Below are 13,451 nucleotides of genomic sequence, written 5' to 3' on the forward strand. Positions count from 1 at the left end.
TCTTGGGAGGCCCAGACGCAGGACCTTTGGTGAGTGGACATGTGCAGCGCTGACATAGAATGATCTGGATGTTGCTGCTGAAGGGGTAGCGTCCAGGGGAGGCGACCGGGAGGTGGAAGGCCCCAGAGCACACTCCAGCTGACGACTGTGTAGCCGCAGCCTGCAACCAGGCTGTCAGGCGAGGCCCCGCTGGATTTGTGTTTCCCTCGTCACATCTCAGTGTCCAGCGGCCTTCTCAGCAGCGCAGGCCTGTTGGAGCTGTGCTGAGTGCTGGCTGTGGGGAGCACCCCTGGGGGCCAGTGTGGTGCCGGTCAGGGCAGCAGTGTCCTCACATGCAGACCTCTTCTCCCCTTTCCCCACAAGTGAGGTTGGGTTTGCAAGCCTGGCAAGGGAGTGAGTCAGGAAATCGGGGTGCTGATAGCCCTTGGCTTGCAGTCCTTGGGCAGGGCACCCACCACCTCTGGGTCTACCTTGCTTTCGGCACCACACCTGAGTTGTGAAGAGCCCTCCCGCCAAGCCCCCTGGCTGCCCTTTGGGTGGACATGTTACAGATGAAAAGCTACAAAGCCCTCAAGCATTTTCTAAGGGTCTCTCTCCTACCGCCCCACGTTGCCAGCCCTGCAGTGCCCCCAGGTGGCCGCTGTCCCTTGGCGCCTGACGGCCAAGCCCTGCAGTGGCTTGGCAGAGGTCCGCAGCTTGGCACTCCGGGGGCACAGTGATGAGATCTATGGCTTTCCCTGGGATATCGGCAGCTGCAGGGGTGCCCAAGGCTTCGGGGCTCTGTGGGTCCTGGTTCCACTGCTGGCCAGGGCAGGGGGTGAGTCTGTGTCCTCGGCTGTTCACTCCTGCGAAATCCAGGTCTCACTCTCATTTACTAGGTGACCGTTGAACTGGAGTGGGACGGGCCGGGGGAGCATCCTTTACCATCCAGAGAAATCTTGGTGGAAGTCCAAGGTCTAACAGCTAAAGATGGAACACCCTGGGGGCAGGGACTGGACCCCCCAACCTCAGCTCCTTCCAGCCCAGACTTTTCTGGGGGAAGTGTCTACCCATGCTTTTACCCCCAGGGGACAGAGAGGCAGCTGATGGGTGCTAACTTCATGCACATGCTCCCCCACCCCAGGCCTGGCAGGCTGGTCCCTGGGGCCCCTTTCCTCTATGTGCCCCCCATTCATCTGGAACCTGCCTTCCCTGGATGCGGATGGTCAGGGAGAGCTGCCCACGTGGGGGCAGATGAAGTTCTCATACCCACTTCAGCCCCTGATTAGGGGCCAGCAGCCGTGGGAAGCTGAGAGCAGAGGAAAGGAGGCTTTCCTAGAGGATGTGGGGGAGAGACCCAGGGTAATCAGAAGGGGTGCTCCAGAGGCACCGAGGCTGCCAGCTGCCCTCCACACGGTCACAGACGTCTAGGCAGGCTCTAATGGCCTGACTCGGAGTCACTCCCAGACCTAATGGTCAGAATGCAGCTGAATTGCGTTTGGACAGATTCCATCCTCCCTTCTCTCCGCACAGCCTTGCTCCTCAATTCCGTCGGTGACGTCATACCCCCCGCTAATCTGGAAAAACAGATTAAGTTCCATAAACTCAATTTTCTTGCTTCCCTCCAAGCCATGGCCTTTGCTCAAACAGTGGTCTTCCCCCCCGCCACCCCACCCCGCCGCCTGTCGCCCACCCTCTTGAGCCCAACTGAACAACCCACCAAAGTCCCTGGAGCCTGGCCACTGGAGCCCTCTGAGCCTTGAGCCTTGTCCAGGGCTGGGCTCCCCACTCATTGCCTCCCCGATCATCATGCCTGCTGGTGCCCTGTCTGTCTCCTCCCTGATCAGCATGGGGCCTGGGATCATGAATACAGGCATTCTGGAAAGCCAAGGCTTTTCTACAGATCAGGGGCCAAGTGCCATATGTAAGGCCCATTGGCCCTGGACAGGGCATGGGGGGATGTGCGTATGGGTGCGTTTAGGGCAGCCGGTCACACAGAGTCCTCACCTGACTTCCCTCGAAGAAAGGCCTCCGGAGCTGTGTTCTCTCTTCCCTCTCACTGTGCCAGGCACTGAAGGCTGCCCTGTGGAAAGCAGTAAAATATAATTGTCTAACCCACCACGACTCCAGTGGGGAAGGAGATGAAATGTGTGTCTCACAAGCAGCCTGAGTGGGTGTAATGAGATTGTCTGAGGGTTCGGCTCCTGGTTGAAGGAGGCTCAGGGGGCAGGCAGGCAGGCAGGCACATAAGTCACACGGCCGTCTCTCATTAGCCTGGGGTCCAGCTGCACTCTCTTGCTCCAGGCTCAACCAGGAGGGAAGCAAGGGGACCCTGTGTCATGCTTCCCAGGTTCACATTCTATGAAGCCAACCCGGACCTGCCCAGGAGTCATTTGTCCCTTAGACATCTGTGCCCTAGGTGCTAGGCTGTCTTTCTCTGATGGTGGTGGGCTTAGTGTCTGCGCCTGAGGTCAACAGCACGGCCAGAAAGCTAGCCAGGCCCAGGGACCAGCCTTCCTGACCCTGCCGAGCACGTTAACACCACGTAATTGCTAGCTGAGTACTGGGTGGAACTGGGCTAAGCATTTTATGTGCATCATGTCATTTAATCCACAAGACAGACCAACAGGGCAGGTGCTGTTCTCACCTACTATTTTGCTATCTTGTAGAAGATAAAATGAAAGATCAAAGAGTTTAAGCAGCTTACCCACGCTCAGAGCTGGGAGGTGGTGGAAGGTCGGGCTGACTCAAAGTCCGTGATTTTAACAACTACATTGACTGTCCTTCCCCAGTTAGTACTCAAAATGCTGCTCAAAGTCTGCTGCTGTGCCTTGTAAAAAAAAATCCAGTAACAAAGAAAAGTACAACTGAAAGTTGTCCCAAATTCCATCGATCTGAGCTAGCCCTCACCAGCATCCAGTGAGCAGTATTTCAGACTCCTATGTATTATACAAACACACGCATATAGAGTAGTAATAACTTTTTTAAAAAAATGGATCTTAGTCTGCATGCAGTTTTTTTAATGTTTATTTATGTATTTTGAGAGGAAGAGAGTGTGAGCATGGGAGGAGGAGGAGGAGGAGGAGAGAGAAGGAAAGAGAGAATCCCAAGCAAGGCTCTGCTACGAGGCTCAATCCTGTGAACTGTGAGATCATGACCTGAGCTGACGCCAAGAGTCACACTTACCTGGCTGAGCCACCCAGAAGCCCCTGCGTGCAGTTTTAAAATAAATCAAGTTTAATTTTCTTAAATTTAACTGAAGACAAATCCATTTGTATGTCTTTGAATCGAAATGGAAAGAAATTGCTAAACTTCAGAAACACATTTCTTCATCTTAAGTGGTAATAAATAGCCCCTAAAAGTTCCTTAAAGTTAATGGGGAAAAGAGAAAACCCTTCTTTTTTAGGAGAAAAACTTTTTAAAAAGCTTTATTGAGATACAATTAATATACCACACAATTCATTGATTTAAAGTGTGCGACTCAGTGGGTTTTTGTATACTGCATTGTTATTTTTTAAAAATTGTAGTCATTATATAACATAAAATTTGCCCTCTCAGACATGTTAAAGGTACAATTCTGTGGCATTAGTACATTTATGGTATTGTGAAACTATCTCCTCTCCTGTTCCCAAAATGTTCTCATTCCCCAAATAGAAATCTTATAGCCAGTAAGCAGTGCCTTCCCAATTTCCTCTCTCCCCATTCTCTGGTAGACTTTAATTGACTTTCTGAGAGAAAAACTTTTAATAGGTTGGAATCACTATTTTTTTTTCACCAGTACACTGTATTTTTAAAAGTAGTTTGAGGTTCACAGCAAAACTGTAAGGAGAGTACAGAGAATTTCCATATGCCCCCCTGCCCCCACATGTACAGTTACCCCCACATCACCATCCCCCACCAGAGTGGCACATTTGTCACAATTGATAAACCTATATCAGGACATCATCATCACCCAGAGTCCATGGTTGGCATCGTGTTGTACATTCTCTGAGCTTTGATGAATGTATAATGATATGTATCCACCACTGTAGTATCATACAGAATAGTGCCAGTGCCCTAAAAATCCATGTGCTCTGACTATTCATCCGTCATTAATTTTTTTTTAATGTTTTTTATTTATTTCTAGGAGAGAGAGAGAGAGAGACAGCGTGAGCAGGGGAGGGTCAGAGAGAGAGGGAGTCACAGAATGAAACAGGCTCCAGGCTCTGAGCTGGCAGTCAGCACAGAGCCCAACGCGGGGCTCGAACCCACGAACAGCGAGATCATGACCTAAGCGAAAGTCGGACGCTTAACCGACTAAGCCACCCAGGCGCCCCATCCGTCATTAATTTTTAAATCTATATAATGAACCGACTTTTGTGCCATCCACCTCTGTTTTCCCACCTTCAATTTTTGTTATATTTTTGTTATCTGTGTGCATTTTTGAGGGGCTTATAGTCTATTCAATAATGATCATTGCTCCAATTTCAAAAATATTAATTCAGTATTCACCAGGATTCTTCCATTGATGAATCTATTTGGGTTGGTTGGATTTCAGCATCAAGTAATTTTTTAAGTCCCAATGGATGCCTAAGCCTCTAAATTTATGTTACAGAATGTCCATTAACTTTATATTCAAAGGACAGTTTTTTGGCTATAAAATTCTGGTTCATAATTTCTTTCTTTCACAACTCTGTAGATACTGCTCCACTGTTTTCTGAAATTGGGTTGCTATGGAGGATTCTGATTCTCAATTCACCTTTCTGCTCCACTATTATATGGTTCTTTCTTTATCCTTTAAGATCAGGGACTTTTTAAAGATGCCTCAGTGTTAATTACACCATCCAGTTTTCCTGGGCCACTGAATGGCACTTAATTTGTAGAGTCAAGGGTTTGTTTGTTTGTTTGTTTTTCCAAGAGATTTTCCATTCTATATTTGAATTCTTTTCCTCCTGTTCTCTTGTTCTGTTTTCTTCACCAATTATGTGTATGTTGGATTTTCTTTTGCCTCCCATATCTGTCATTTTTGTTGTATTAGTCTTTTCCATTTAATCTTGTGTGATTTCATGCAACCCACTCACCTCAACTCTCTAGTTGTTTATGGTGTGCTTTGTCATTTATTCGTTGCTTATAATATGGCTTTTTAAAAATATGTGATGTATTTCTTTTTCTTTCTCATTTTCCCCTGAGGTCTACTAATTCATCTTTCAGTTTTCAGCTCTTTCTGTTGTCAGATAATTTCTTTTTAAAATTTCTGTCTTTTTTTTTCCCCACTCATCTTCCCCGATGAGTTCTTTTTGTTTTTTTATTAAAAAAGTTTTTTTAAGTATATGTACTTATTTTGAGAGGGGAAGGGAAGAAAGGGAGAGAGAGAGAATCCTAAACAGGGATGTGGGGGTTAAACTCGTGAAACATGAGATCGTGACCTGAGCCAAATGCTTAACCAACTGAGCCACCCAGGTGCCTCTGCCCATACCAGTTTTAAGAGATTATATCTGTAATTTCTCTGGGTATGTGAATTGATTTTTCTGGTCTTTCTGTATTTCTCTGGATGATTCCTCATAATGTGTGTTATTCATTTGTCCCCCACCCTTAATGCTGTAGGACCCACGTGAGTTCCTTTGTGATTATTATTCTTCAGCTACCTTCCAAACAGCAGCATGTGAAAGTAGGTGTGGTCCGGAGCAGTCTGCAGATGCATTATGGGCTTACTTACTGTCTGGAAGGCTCTCTTCCCAGAGCTGTTATTTATCTTCTGCCTAGGGAGTCTGTCTCTCTCAGGTTTCACGGTCCATGATCATAATGGTTCTCAGCAATGCTCTTTACGTCACCGGCTATCCATGTTGTGACCACCCCCTCACTGCCCCTCTTCTCTCCCCAGCCTCACTTCATTCCCAGCCTCTGTTTTAGCTGGAAAACGAGGTTCTGTCACAGAAATGGCCCATTGGTGTGACTTCCCATCAATCCCCACCCCAGCTCCATCCCACAGTATAAAACTGCATCGCTGCGTGTACTCACTTGTTCACAGCAGCGGTCCCAGCCGCCTCAAATTGGAAATCATCCAGATGCCCATCAACAATGGAATAGTTGAGTCAATAATAGCACATCCACCCGATGAAATACTAGAGAGCAAACAGTCTATAACTACGTGCAGCAATTTGGATGTATCCCATGAACATGATGTTGGCCAAAAGAAGCCAGAATCAAAAGAACACATACAGTATGCTTCCGTATGAAATCACTCAAAGACAGCTGGATATTGGCAAATCATTGGCTTCAGTGTAATGTGCAGAATAAGCAAATGGCAGGGCACTGTTTGTCCACAGGAGAGGAGCTGTGACTGGGAGACCCATGGGGAACTTCTGGGTTGTCCACTTCCTGTTTCTTGACCCTTGCTGGCCCTACATTGTGTTCAGTTTGTGAAAATGGATCTGTACTTATGATGCATGCACGTTTTTGTATGTATGTAATACTTCAAATAAAAAAGTTTTCTTTTGGGAGCACCTGGGTGGCTCAGTTGGGTTAGCATCCAACTTTTGATGTCGGCTCAGGTCATGATCTCATGGTTCATGAGATTGAGCCCCATGTTGGGCTTTGTGCTGACAGCGTGGCATCTGGATGGGATTCTCTCTCTCTCTCTCTCTCTCTCTGCTCCTCCCCTACTTGTGCTCACTCTCTCTCTCAAAATAAACATATACAAAGCTCTTTCTTTTGAAAAACTCTCCTCACCTGGGGTGGTGTCCACAATCCTATTTCAGCATTCCACCAGGAGGATCGTGGCCATGACTTCCAAGAAGGGATATGTACTTGGGGGTCCAAGGAGGAGGCGTGTGCACACTGTTAGAACATTCCTTCCTTCCAGTTCAGGCTTCATGGTGTCTGTGGTTTGGGGGCGTAGTGATTTCCTTGTTTCATCAGCCATGAGGACTCCCCTCTCTCTGTAGTTTGTGTTGTTTTTGAGAAAGGACAGTAGAACGGAAATGCTCCAATCTACCATCTTCAACAGGAAGTCAGGATGGATTCCTGAACCCACTGGCAAGGGTGTAGCTGTAAAGAAACAGGCCTTATTTTCTTTCATAACTAAATAAAATGCTGGTCCTTGACGAGACCACTTTAGAGTGATCGCCTTGAAAGACGACACCCAAAGTGGCCAGCGCTCAGAGATCACCCATGGCCGTGTCCTGAGTTCCGCTCCTCTTGCTTGCGGCGGGGGGTGGGGGGGGGCGTTGCAGAGCTCTGAAGGCTTCCCAGAGGGGACCCCTGGCAGAGATGGGTGACCACACTTCTGCCCCAGGGGCTGCTTCAAAGGATGTTAGCCTGTGGACTAACCTTGGTTGTGAAGTTCTTGCTTTACACTCACACCTTGTCTGAGGAGTGTGTCTCTTGTCCCTCAGAAGGAGAGAGCTCCTAGAAGCACATGACGGTCTCTTGTCACCTGCTCCTGCCACACTCTTGGCACTGAACTTCATGGGTGCTCGGGCAGGGCAGGGCCCCATCTCAGTCTTGGGCACCGCCCTCTCCTGTGGCCAGTGGCTGTGGGGAGGCCTCAGTGCATTCACACCAGCCCTGAACCCAGGAGGCGGCATGGCAGGGCTGGGGGCACACCAGTGGGAGGCCACCGTGACGGTGTGGCACATTTATGCCTCAGGGCCTTTGCTCGGCTTCTCCTGCAGCATGCCCTCCTCGACCCTGCTCTGCTGAGGGATCCCTCAGGTCCCGGGAAGCCCCGCTCCAGTCACTCTAAAGCTCCACCTTCCCCTAGAGCCTTTTCCTAGTCCCCGCTACACTGACAAACACTACCCCTGGCTGGTCCACTTTTGTCATCTCTGTGAGCCTGGCAGCTCTGGAAGGCAGATGATGTTATCCCTATTTGCTTTATGGAGACACTGAGGCTCAGCAGGCAGTCACTCATCCTGGGGGACCCATGGTCAATCAAGGCATGGTCAGGTTCTGAACTTGGATCCCAGACTGGGGCCCCCTGTGATGTCCCAGGTCTTGTAGAGCTCTGGTCCCTCTGTCCTGTTCTTGGGCCCCACACACTGAGCTCTTACCCTGCGGCCCTCTGTTCTTTCCTTCTGCCTGTCCATGCACCCACATCTATAGCTCTGGTGATGCACGGGCAGAAACATGGTCCCTCGCCCAGTGGCAGGCGGACCTGTATCCCGAGCGGTCACGTGATCTGCTCGTCTCCTGGCCATCGTGAGGCCGGCGCCCCTGGTCAGCCCAGGCTTTGCCCCCAGCTTTGAATGGACACTTGGTCTGACTTGTGTGCAGGCGAGCACTAGGAGGTCACTTTCCATGGAGCCCTTACGATCGCCCAAGGTCAGATTGCTTAGACTCCCAGAGTTTCTCAAGAACATTTAGGGGTTGCATCTGACTTCTTTGTTTATTGAGGTGATGAAATGGGACTTGCCCAAAGTCACCGTGGGTCGTTGCATTTGTCCTGTGTTGCAGAAGAGTCCCCCTGGGCCCCACAGACATCGGTGTGCATGCCACCGGGTCCTGCAGGGCACGGTGCTGGACACTTAGCAGCCGGCTTCCTCTTCTGTGACAGGCTTCTAGTACCTTCCGAGCAAGGTGATCCTGGGCTTGAATGAAGACCACATGGAAAAGCTTCAGAAGCACGACCCTCATGGAACCTCACCCTCCCTGCTCCGGGCCGCACTGCATCCGGCTTCTCCCAAGCACGTGGGTCTCTCTTCTTTGGGTCAGGACGTTCCCCGTACCCAGTGCCTGGTTGATCCCAGTCTCTCATGGCCGGAGGTGATGCTATAGAGGCTCTTGGGCCATCACCTCTGGTCTGCGGTGGTCCCCGCTTCCAGCCAGACTGGAGCAGAGACCTGTGGGCCTCAGGGCAGGTGGGGCTCAGCGCTGAGTGGGAGCAGCCCACAGCCTCTGCTTTCTCCTGGCCGGTGTCAGCTTGGGCTCGAACCTGCGTGCCCTCTTGGCTGCAGGCTGCACCCACCCATCTTGAAGGAAGGTTAGCAATGCTCATGAGCACAGACTGGAGAGTTCAGCCCCTCCCCTCTGTGGTAAGTTCAGGGCTTTGGGTTGATCTGGGAGGAGACAGGACCCCGGGGGTGTGGGTGCTGTAACAACCAGTGTTATCTTGGGGCATTTGAACAGGTTGCCTGAGAAAGCCCCTCCCAGCATGAGGCCTTCCAAATGCAGTGAGTTCGACCCCCACCCAGGAGGGGCGGGAGAGTTGGACAGGGCGCTCACCTGTCTAGTCACACCACTCAGAAGTATGGTGGGGAGCCTTCCCTGTTTGGGGTGTTTTATTGCCCCAGTCTTTGTCTTATCTGTGGCCAGCAAATGTGGAGAGCAGTTTCGTGGGTTAGGTAAAGTAGATGACCTTTAATTAACTAAAAAGATGTTTCTTTGGACTGTATTTACGCAGTTGGAAGCGTGAGAGCTTGTGTGTGGTGCTGGGGGCTTTGGGCTGACAGTCCCACCTGCTGTGCAGAAGTGAGTAACATGGGGGTCATTTGAGGCTAATAATACAGGGGACATCTCTGATTCATTTATGTAAGAGCCCCCACCTCTCAGTCCCTCTCCCTAGGTGGCTTATTAAAGAATTTCTTTCAACCCTACGTGCTGATTGTTCCAAGAGTTCTGGTACATTCTTTCCCCCCAGTCTCATCACATAGCCAGTAATTCCTCAGTGCCTGGGTGATGCTCAGGCCTCGGACAGATGGTGCCCCAGGGAGGCTGCCTGCCTGGCCAGACCCTTGCTCTTATCATTTAGCCAGTGTCCCCGTGAATCTTCACTGACTGTTGTCCCCGGCGTGGTCCCTCTGAAATGCTATCCTGATTCCGCCACTGCCTATCTTGGAAGCCTTCACTCACCTTCTCGTTAGCAGCATAGCCCCTCTGGGGGTAATAACCATATACGTTTACAGCAAAGCCCCCGCCGTCTAGGGGAAGGACAGTGATGGGCAATTCCATTTTCCAGATCACTGAGAGTATGCCCCCTTCAAGCCTTGTTTGTTTGTTTTTACATTTGATTGCTCTCCATGCACATCTCCATCAGTTATATTCCTTGTTATCTTAAAGAGAAGCTTCCGTGAATACATTGTTTATTTTTAAAGTAGCCTTACTGAGACAATTCACATGCGACACAGTGCACCCATTTATCTTACTTGTCTCCTCTACCGCCAAGACCCAACCCGGTGTCAGCAGCAGAACGGGTGTCAATAAATAGTTGCTGGATGGAGTTGAAACCACTTAAGATCCCCTCTTTTGGATAAGTCCAGGTCTCCTGCCATAAAGCAGTGGTCCCCTCTGTGTCTGGTGACATGATCGGAACTGATGGCCCCAACACCGAAGGGTCTCAGACTGCTGATTTAAAGTTTTTTTTAAACATTTATTCATTTTTTTAAAAAATTTTAAACGTTTATTCGTTTTTGCGAGACCAAGACAGAGTGTGAGCAGGGGAGGATCAAAGAGAGAGGGAGACACAGAATCCGAAGCAGGCTCCAGGCTCTGAGCTGTCAGCACAGAGCCTGATGCGGGGCTCGAACCTATGAAATGTAAGATCATGACCTGAGCCGAAGTCAGATGCTTACCCGACTGAGCCACCCAGGTGCCCCAACATTTATTCATTTTTTAAGAGAGAGAGAAAGAGATCTAGACCATGAGTAGGGGAGGGGCAGAGAGAGAGGGAGACACAGAATCCAAAGCAGGCTCCAGGCTCTGAGCTGTCAGCACAGAGCCTGATGTGGGGTTCAAACCTACAAATCATGAGATCATGACCTGAGCCAAAGTCAGGTACTTAACTGACTGAGCCCCAGGCACCCCGCAGACTGTTGATTTTTAAATTTCTCACCTGGATTTTTCGCCCTTTTATTGGCTCTCCCTTCTTTCCCGTGGACATCTGTCGTCACCGTCACCGTGTCTGCCTGCAGCTACTCCAGTGCACAGGGCTGCACTTGCTGGAACAGTGTGTGAAGCGAGAGCACAGTGCTCTTCCCCCGCCTCCCACTGCCTCCTGACCCTCGCTAGTGGGATGACAATCTTTTGTTTACCCCCGTGGCTGATCAGAGTTTACATGTTCTCTACAAGATTGCTTAGCAAACAAGGAAAATGAAGGCTGGGGAGGCGAGGGAACTTGTTCAAGGTCACACGACAGGCTCATGGCTGAATCGAGACCAGGCCCTTCCTCTGTGCTGTTGTGCCCACCAGCCTTTCAGGAAGTGACTCTCCTGCTCTCTCTTTCTCTCTCAGGGGTCCTTGGTGAATTTTGTCATGGTTGTCTAAGGAACCTCGCCTAGAAGTCCCAACACGCAGTTCCCCATCAACGGGAAGGCTTGGACTCCAAGATGATTATAAAGGAATATCGGATTCCTCTGCCCATGACTGTGGAGGAGTACCGCATCGCCCAGCTGTACATGATACAGGTGGGTCCTGGGGCCAGGGCAGGCCTCGCCGGGCACGCAGATGGCTCTCAGCACCCTTGGGTGGGGTGCTGCCGTAGTCTTCACAGCACAGTGTCTGCTCAGTAGGCTCCTAGTAAATGTCTGAATTGCACTGGTGCCAGGAACACAGCAGGGCACTGTGGACGTTTGTGGCATTGGCTTGTCCTGCCGGTACTGTGTTCACAGCGCTGATGGCGCTGACACTCTTTGCATTTAATACCCATCATCTCACTGATTCAGATGTTATCTGTGGGTATCGTCAGCTTGGGCCACTTCAACAAATACCATAGACTCGGGGGCTTAAATAGCAGACATTTATTTCTCATGGTTCTGAAGGCTGTAAATCCAAGGTCAAGGTGCTAACAGAGTTGGTGTCTGGTAAGGGCCCTCCTGGCTTACAGATGGCCACCATCCTTCTCACTGTGTTCTCGGTGGTGGGTGAAGGGGCGAAACAGCTCTCTGGGGTCTCTTCTGTCAGGGCACTACTCCCGCTGTGAGCGTTCCATCCTCATGACCCAATCATCTCCCAAAGCCTGACCTAGTACATCATGTTGGAGGTTAGGGGCTTCAGTATGAATTTGGAGGGGACACAGAAATTCAGTCCACAGCAACCCACTTGACAGCCAGGAAGGTGTGAGGTCCAAAGAGTTAAGAGACTTGCCTGGGAGCACCTGGCTGATTTTTAGGCTCTCAGCTCCACAGTTTCCTTACTCCCCTAGGCTTCAAGACAGTGGCTTCCACTCTGTAGTGGATTTACAGAGTCACAGATGAGTTTGAGGATGACAGATTCCTGTGACAAGCCAGAGAATGCCATGCCAGCCCCCCACCCCCACCCCCACACTCCCAGACGTTGTTGGCCTCCCTTCTCAGAGCCTGGCTAACCTGGAACACAGAACCGGGAGACCCAGGGTCTGGTTGCTCGTGGCCTCGATGTGACCAAACTCCTCCTTGCCAGGGTCCTGCTCCCCTGTGGAGGTCCCCCGCCTATCCCCAGTGCCAGCGCCTTGCTCATCCTCGGTGCCCTGGCCCTTCGCCTGACCTGGCAGCTTTCCTCCCCGTTGGGCGTCTGATTACAAACCAGCTCTCACCTGGCTCTGCTCTTCTGGGCATCAGGATGCCTTGGTGCAGCCGGTGGATCATGGTGTCATATGGTGTCACATGGGCTCCTGCCGGCTTTGCTTGGTGGACACTCACCCTTCAACCCGGATCTTGTTAGTAACAAGCTCCCTGCAGAGCCCAGGCCCCCAGGCCCTTCTGAGAGGAGCTCTGTGAAGCTACCAGAGTTTGGCCAGGCACCCCCAGCACGGGGAGCTTGATGAGGAAGAGAATGGAAGGTGAACTGGCCTCTCTGGCGGGGGCTGTTGGCTCCATGCTGCTTCAGGAGTGCCACTCGATTCCCTCTTGAACCACTTACCCCGTAATTATTCCTCAAGATCAAGGAGAGAAGGGACTTAGCTCACTCAGCGCCCAAGCTCTGAGCTCTCTGGAAATCGCTCAGCCTATTCAAGGACGCTATTCGTTCTGCAGCTCCCCGATTCCCATCCAAGCCAGGGGAGCCCAGACCCTGGCAGGCAGCCCCTCCTTGGGCCTCCCCTGTGCCTGCAGCTGGAGGAGGGGGGCATCAGGATCCAGGGACCAACTTTTAGCTCCTAGGACATCCCAAAGCTTTCTTGAGCACGTGATCACCTCTAACTGGGCTCCTTAGAAGCACCTGCCATCCTCACCCCCCTTATTGAGATATTCTATTCTTTTTTAAAAATTTTAATGTTTATTTTTGAGAGAGAGAGAGAACATGAGAGCATGAGCAGGAGAGGGAGCAGAGAGAGAGAGAGGAAGACACAGAACCTGAAACAGGCTGCAGGCTCAGAGCTGTCAGCACGGAGCCCGATGTAGGGCTTGGACTCATGAACCACGAGATCATAACCTGAGCCGAAGTCAGATGCTTAACCAACTGAGCCACCAGTATTTTGTTCTTTTTAAAACATCCTTATGCCTCCAGTTAATGTTAACTATCCCGTAGCCTCCCCCATGATACCTGCAATAGGCGCAGGGCCACCTGTGTGCATTCCCTCATCC

The 13,451-nt window shown here is 50.7% G+C and overlaps 1 protein-coding gene across 7 annotated transcripts in view; it reads left to right on the forward strand.

Moving 5' to 3' along the window:
- Positions 1–13,451, forward strand: part of PITPNM2 (phosphatidylinositol transfer protein membrane associated 2) — a 141,149-nt gene that overhangs the window by 95,410 nt on the left and 32,288 nt on the right. For all 7 annotated transcript variants that reach the window (XR_005532645.1, XR_005532630.1, XR_005532652.1 and 4 more), the window contains exon 3: positions 11,185–11,357. Coding sequence is in view for 4 of the 7 variants with exons in the window: in XM_039256977.1 (XP_039112908.1) it covers positions 11,280–11,357 (78 nt within the window). In the remaining 3 variants the exon portion in view is untranslated. The remainder of the gene's footprint in view (positions 1–11,184; positions 11,358–13,451) is intronic.

Source organism: Hyaena hyaena, unplaced genomic scaffold (assembly GCF_003009895.1).
Source record: "Hyaena hyaena isolate Hyena2069 unplaced genomic scaffold, ASM300989v1 scaffold_0, whole genome shotgun sequence".
Lineage (NCBI taxonomy): Eukaryota > Metazoa > Chordata > Mammalia > Carnivora > Hyaenidae > Hyaena > Hyaena hyaena.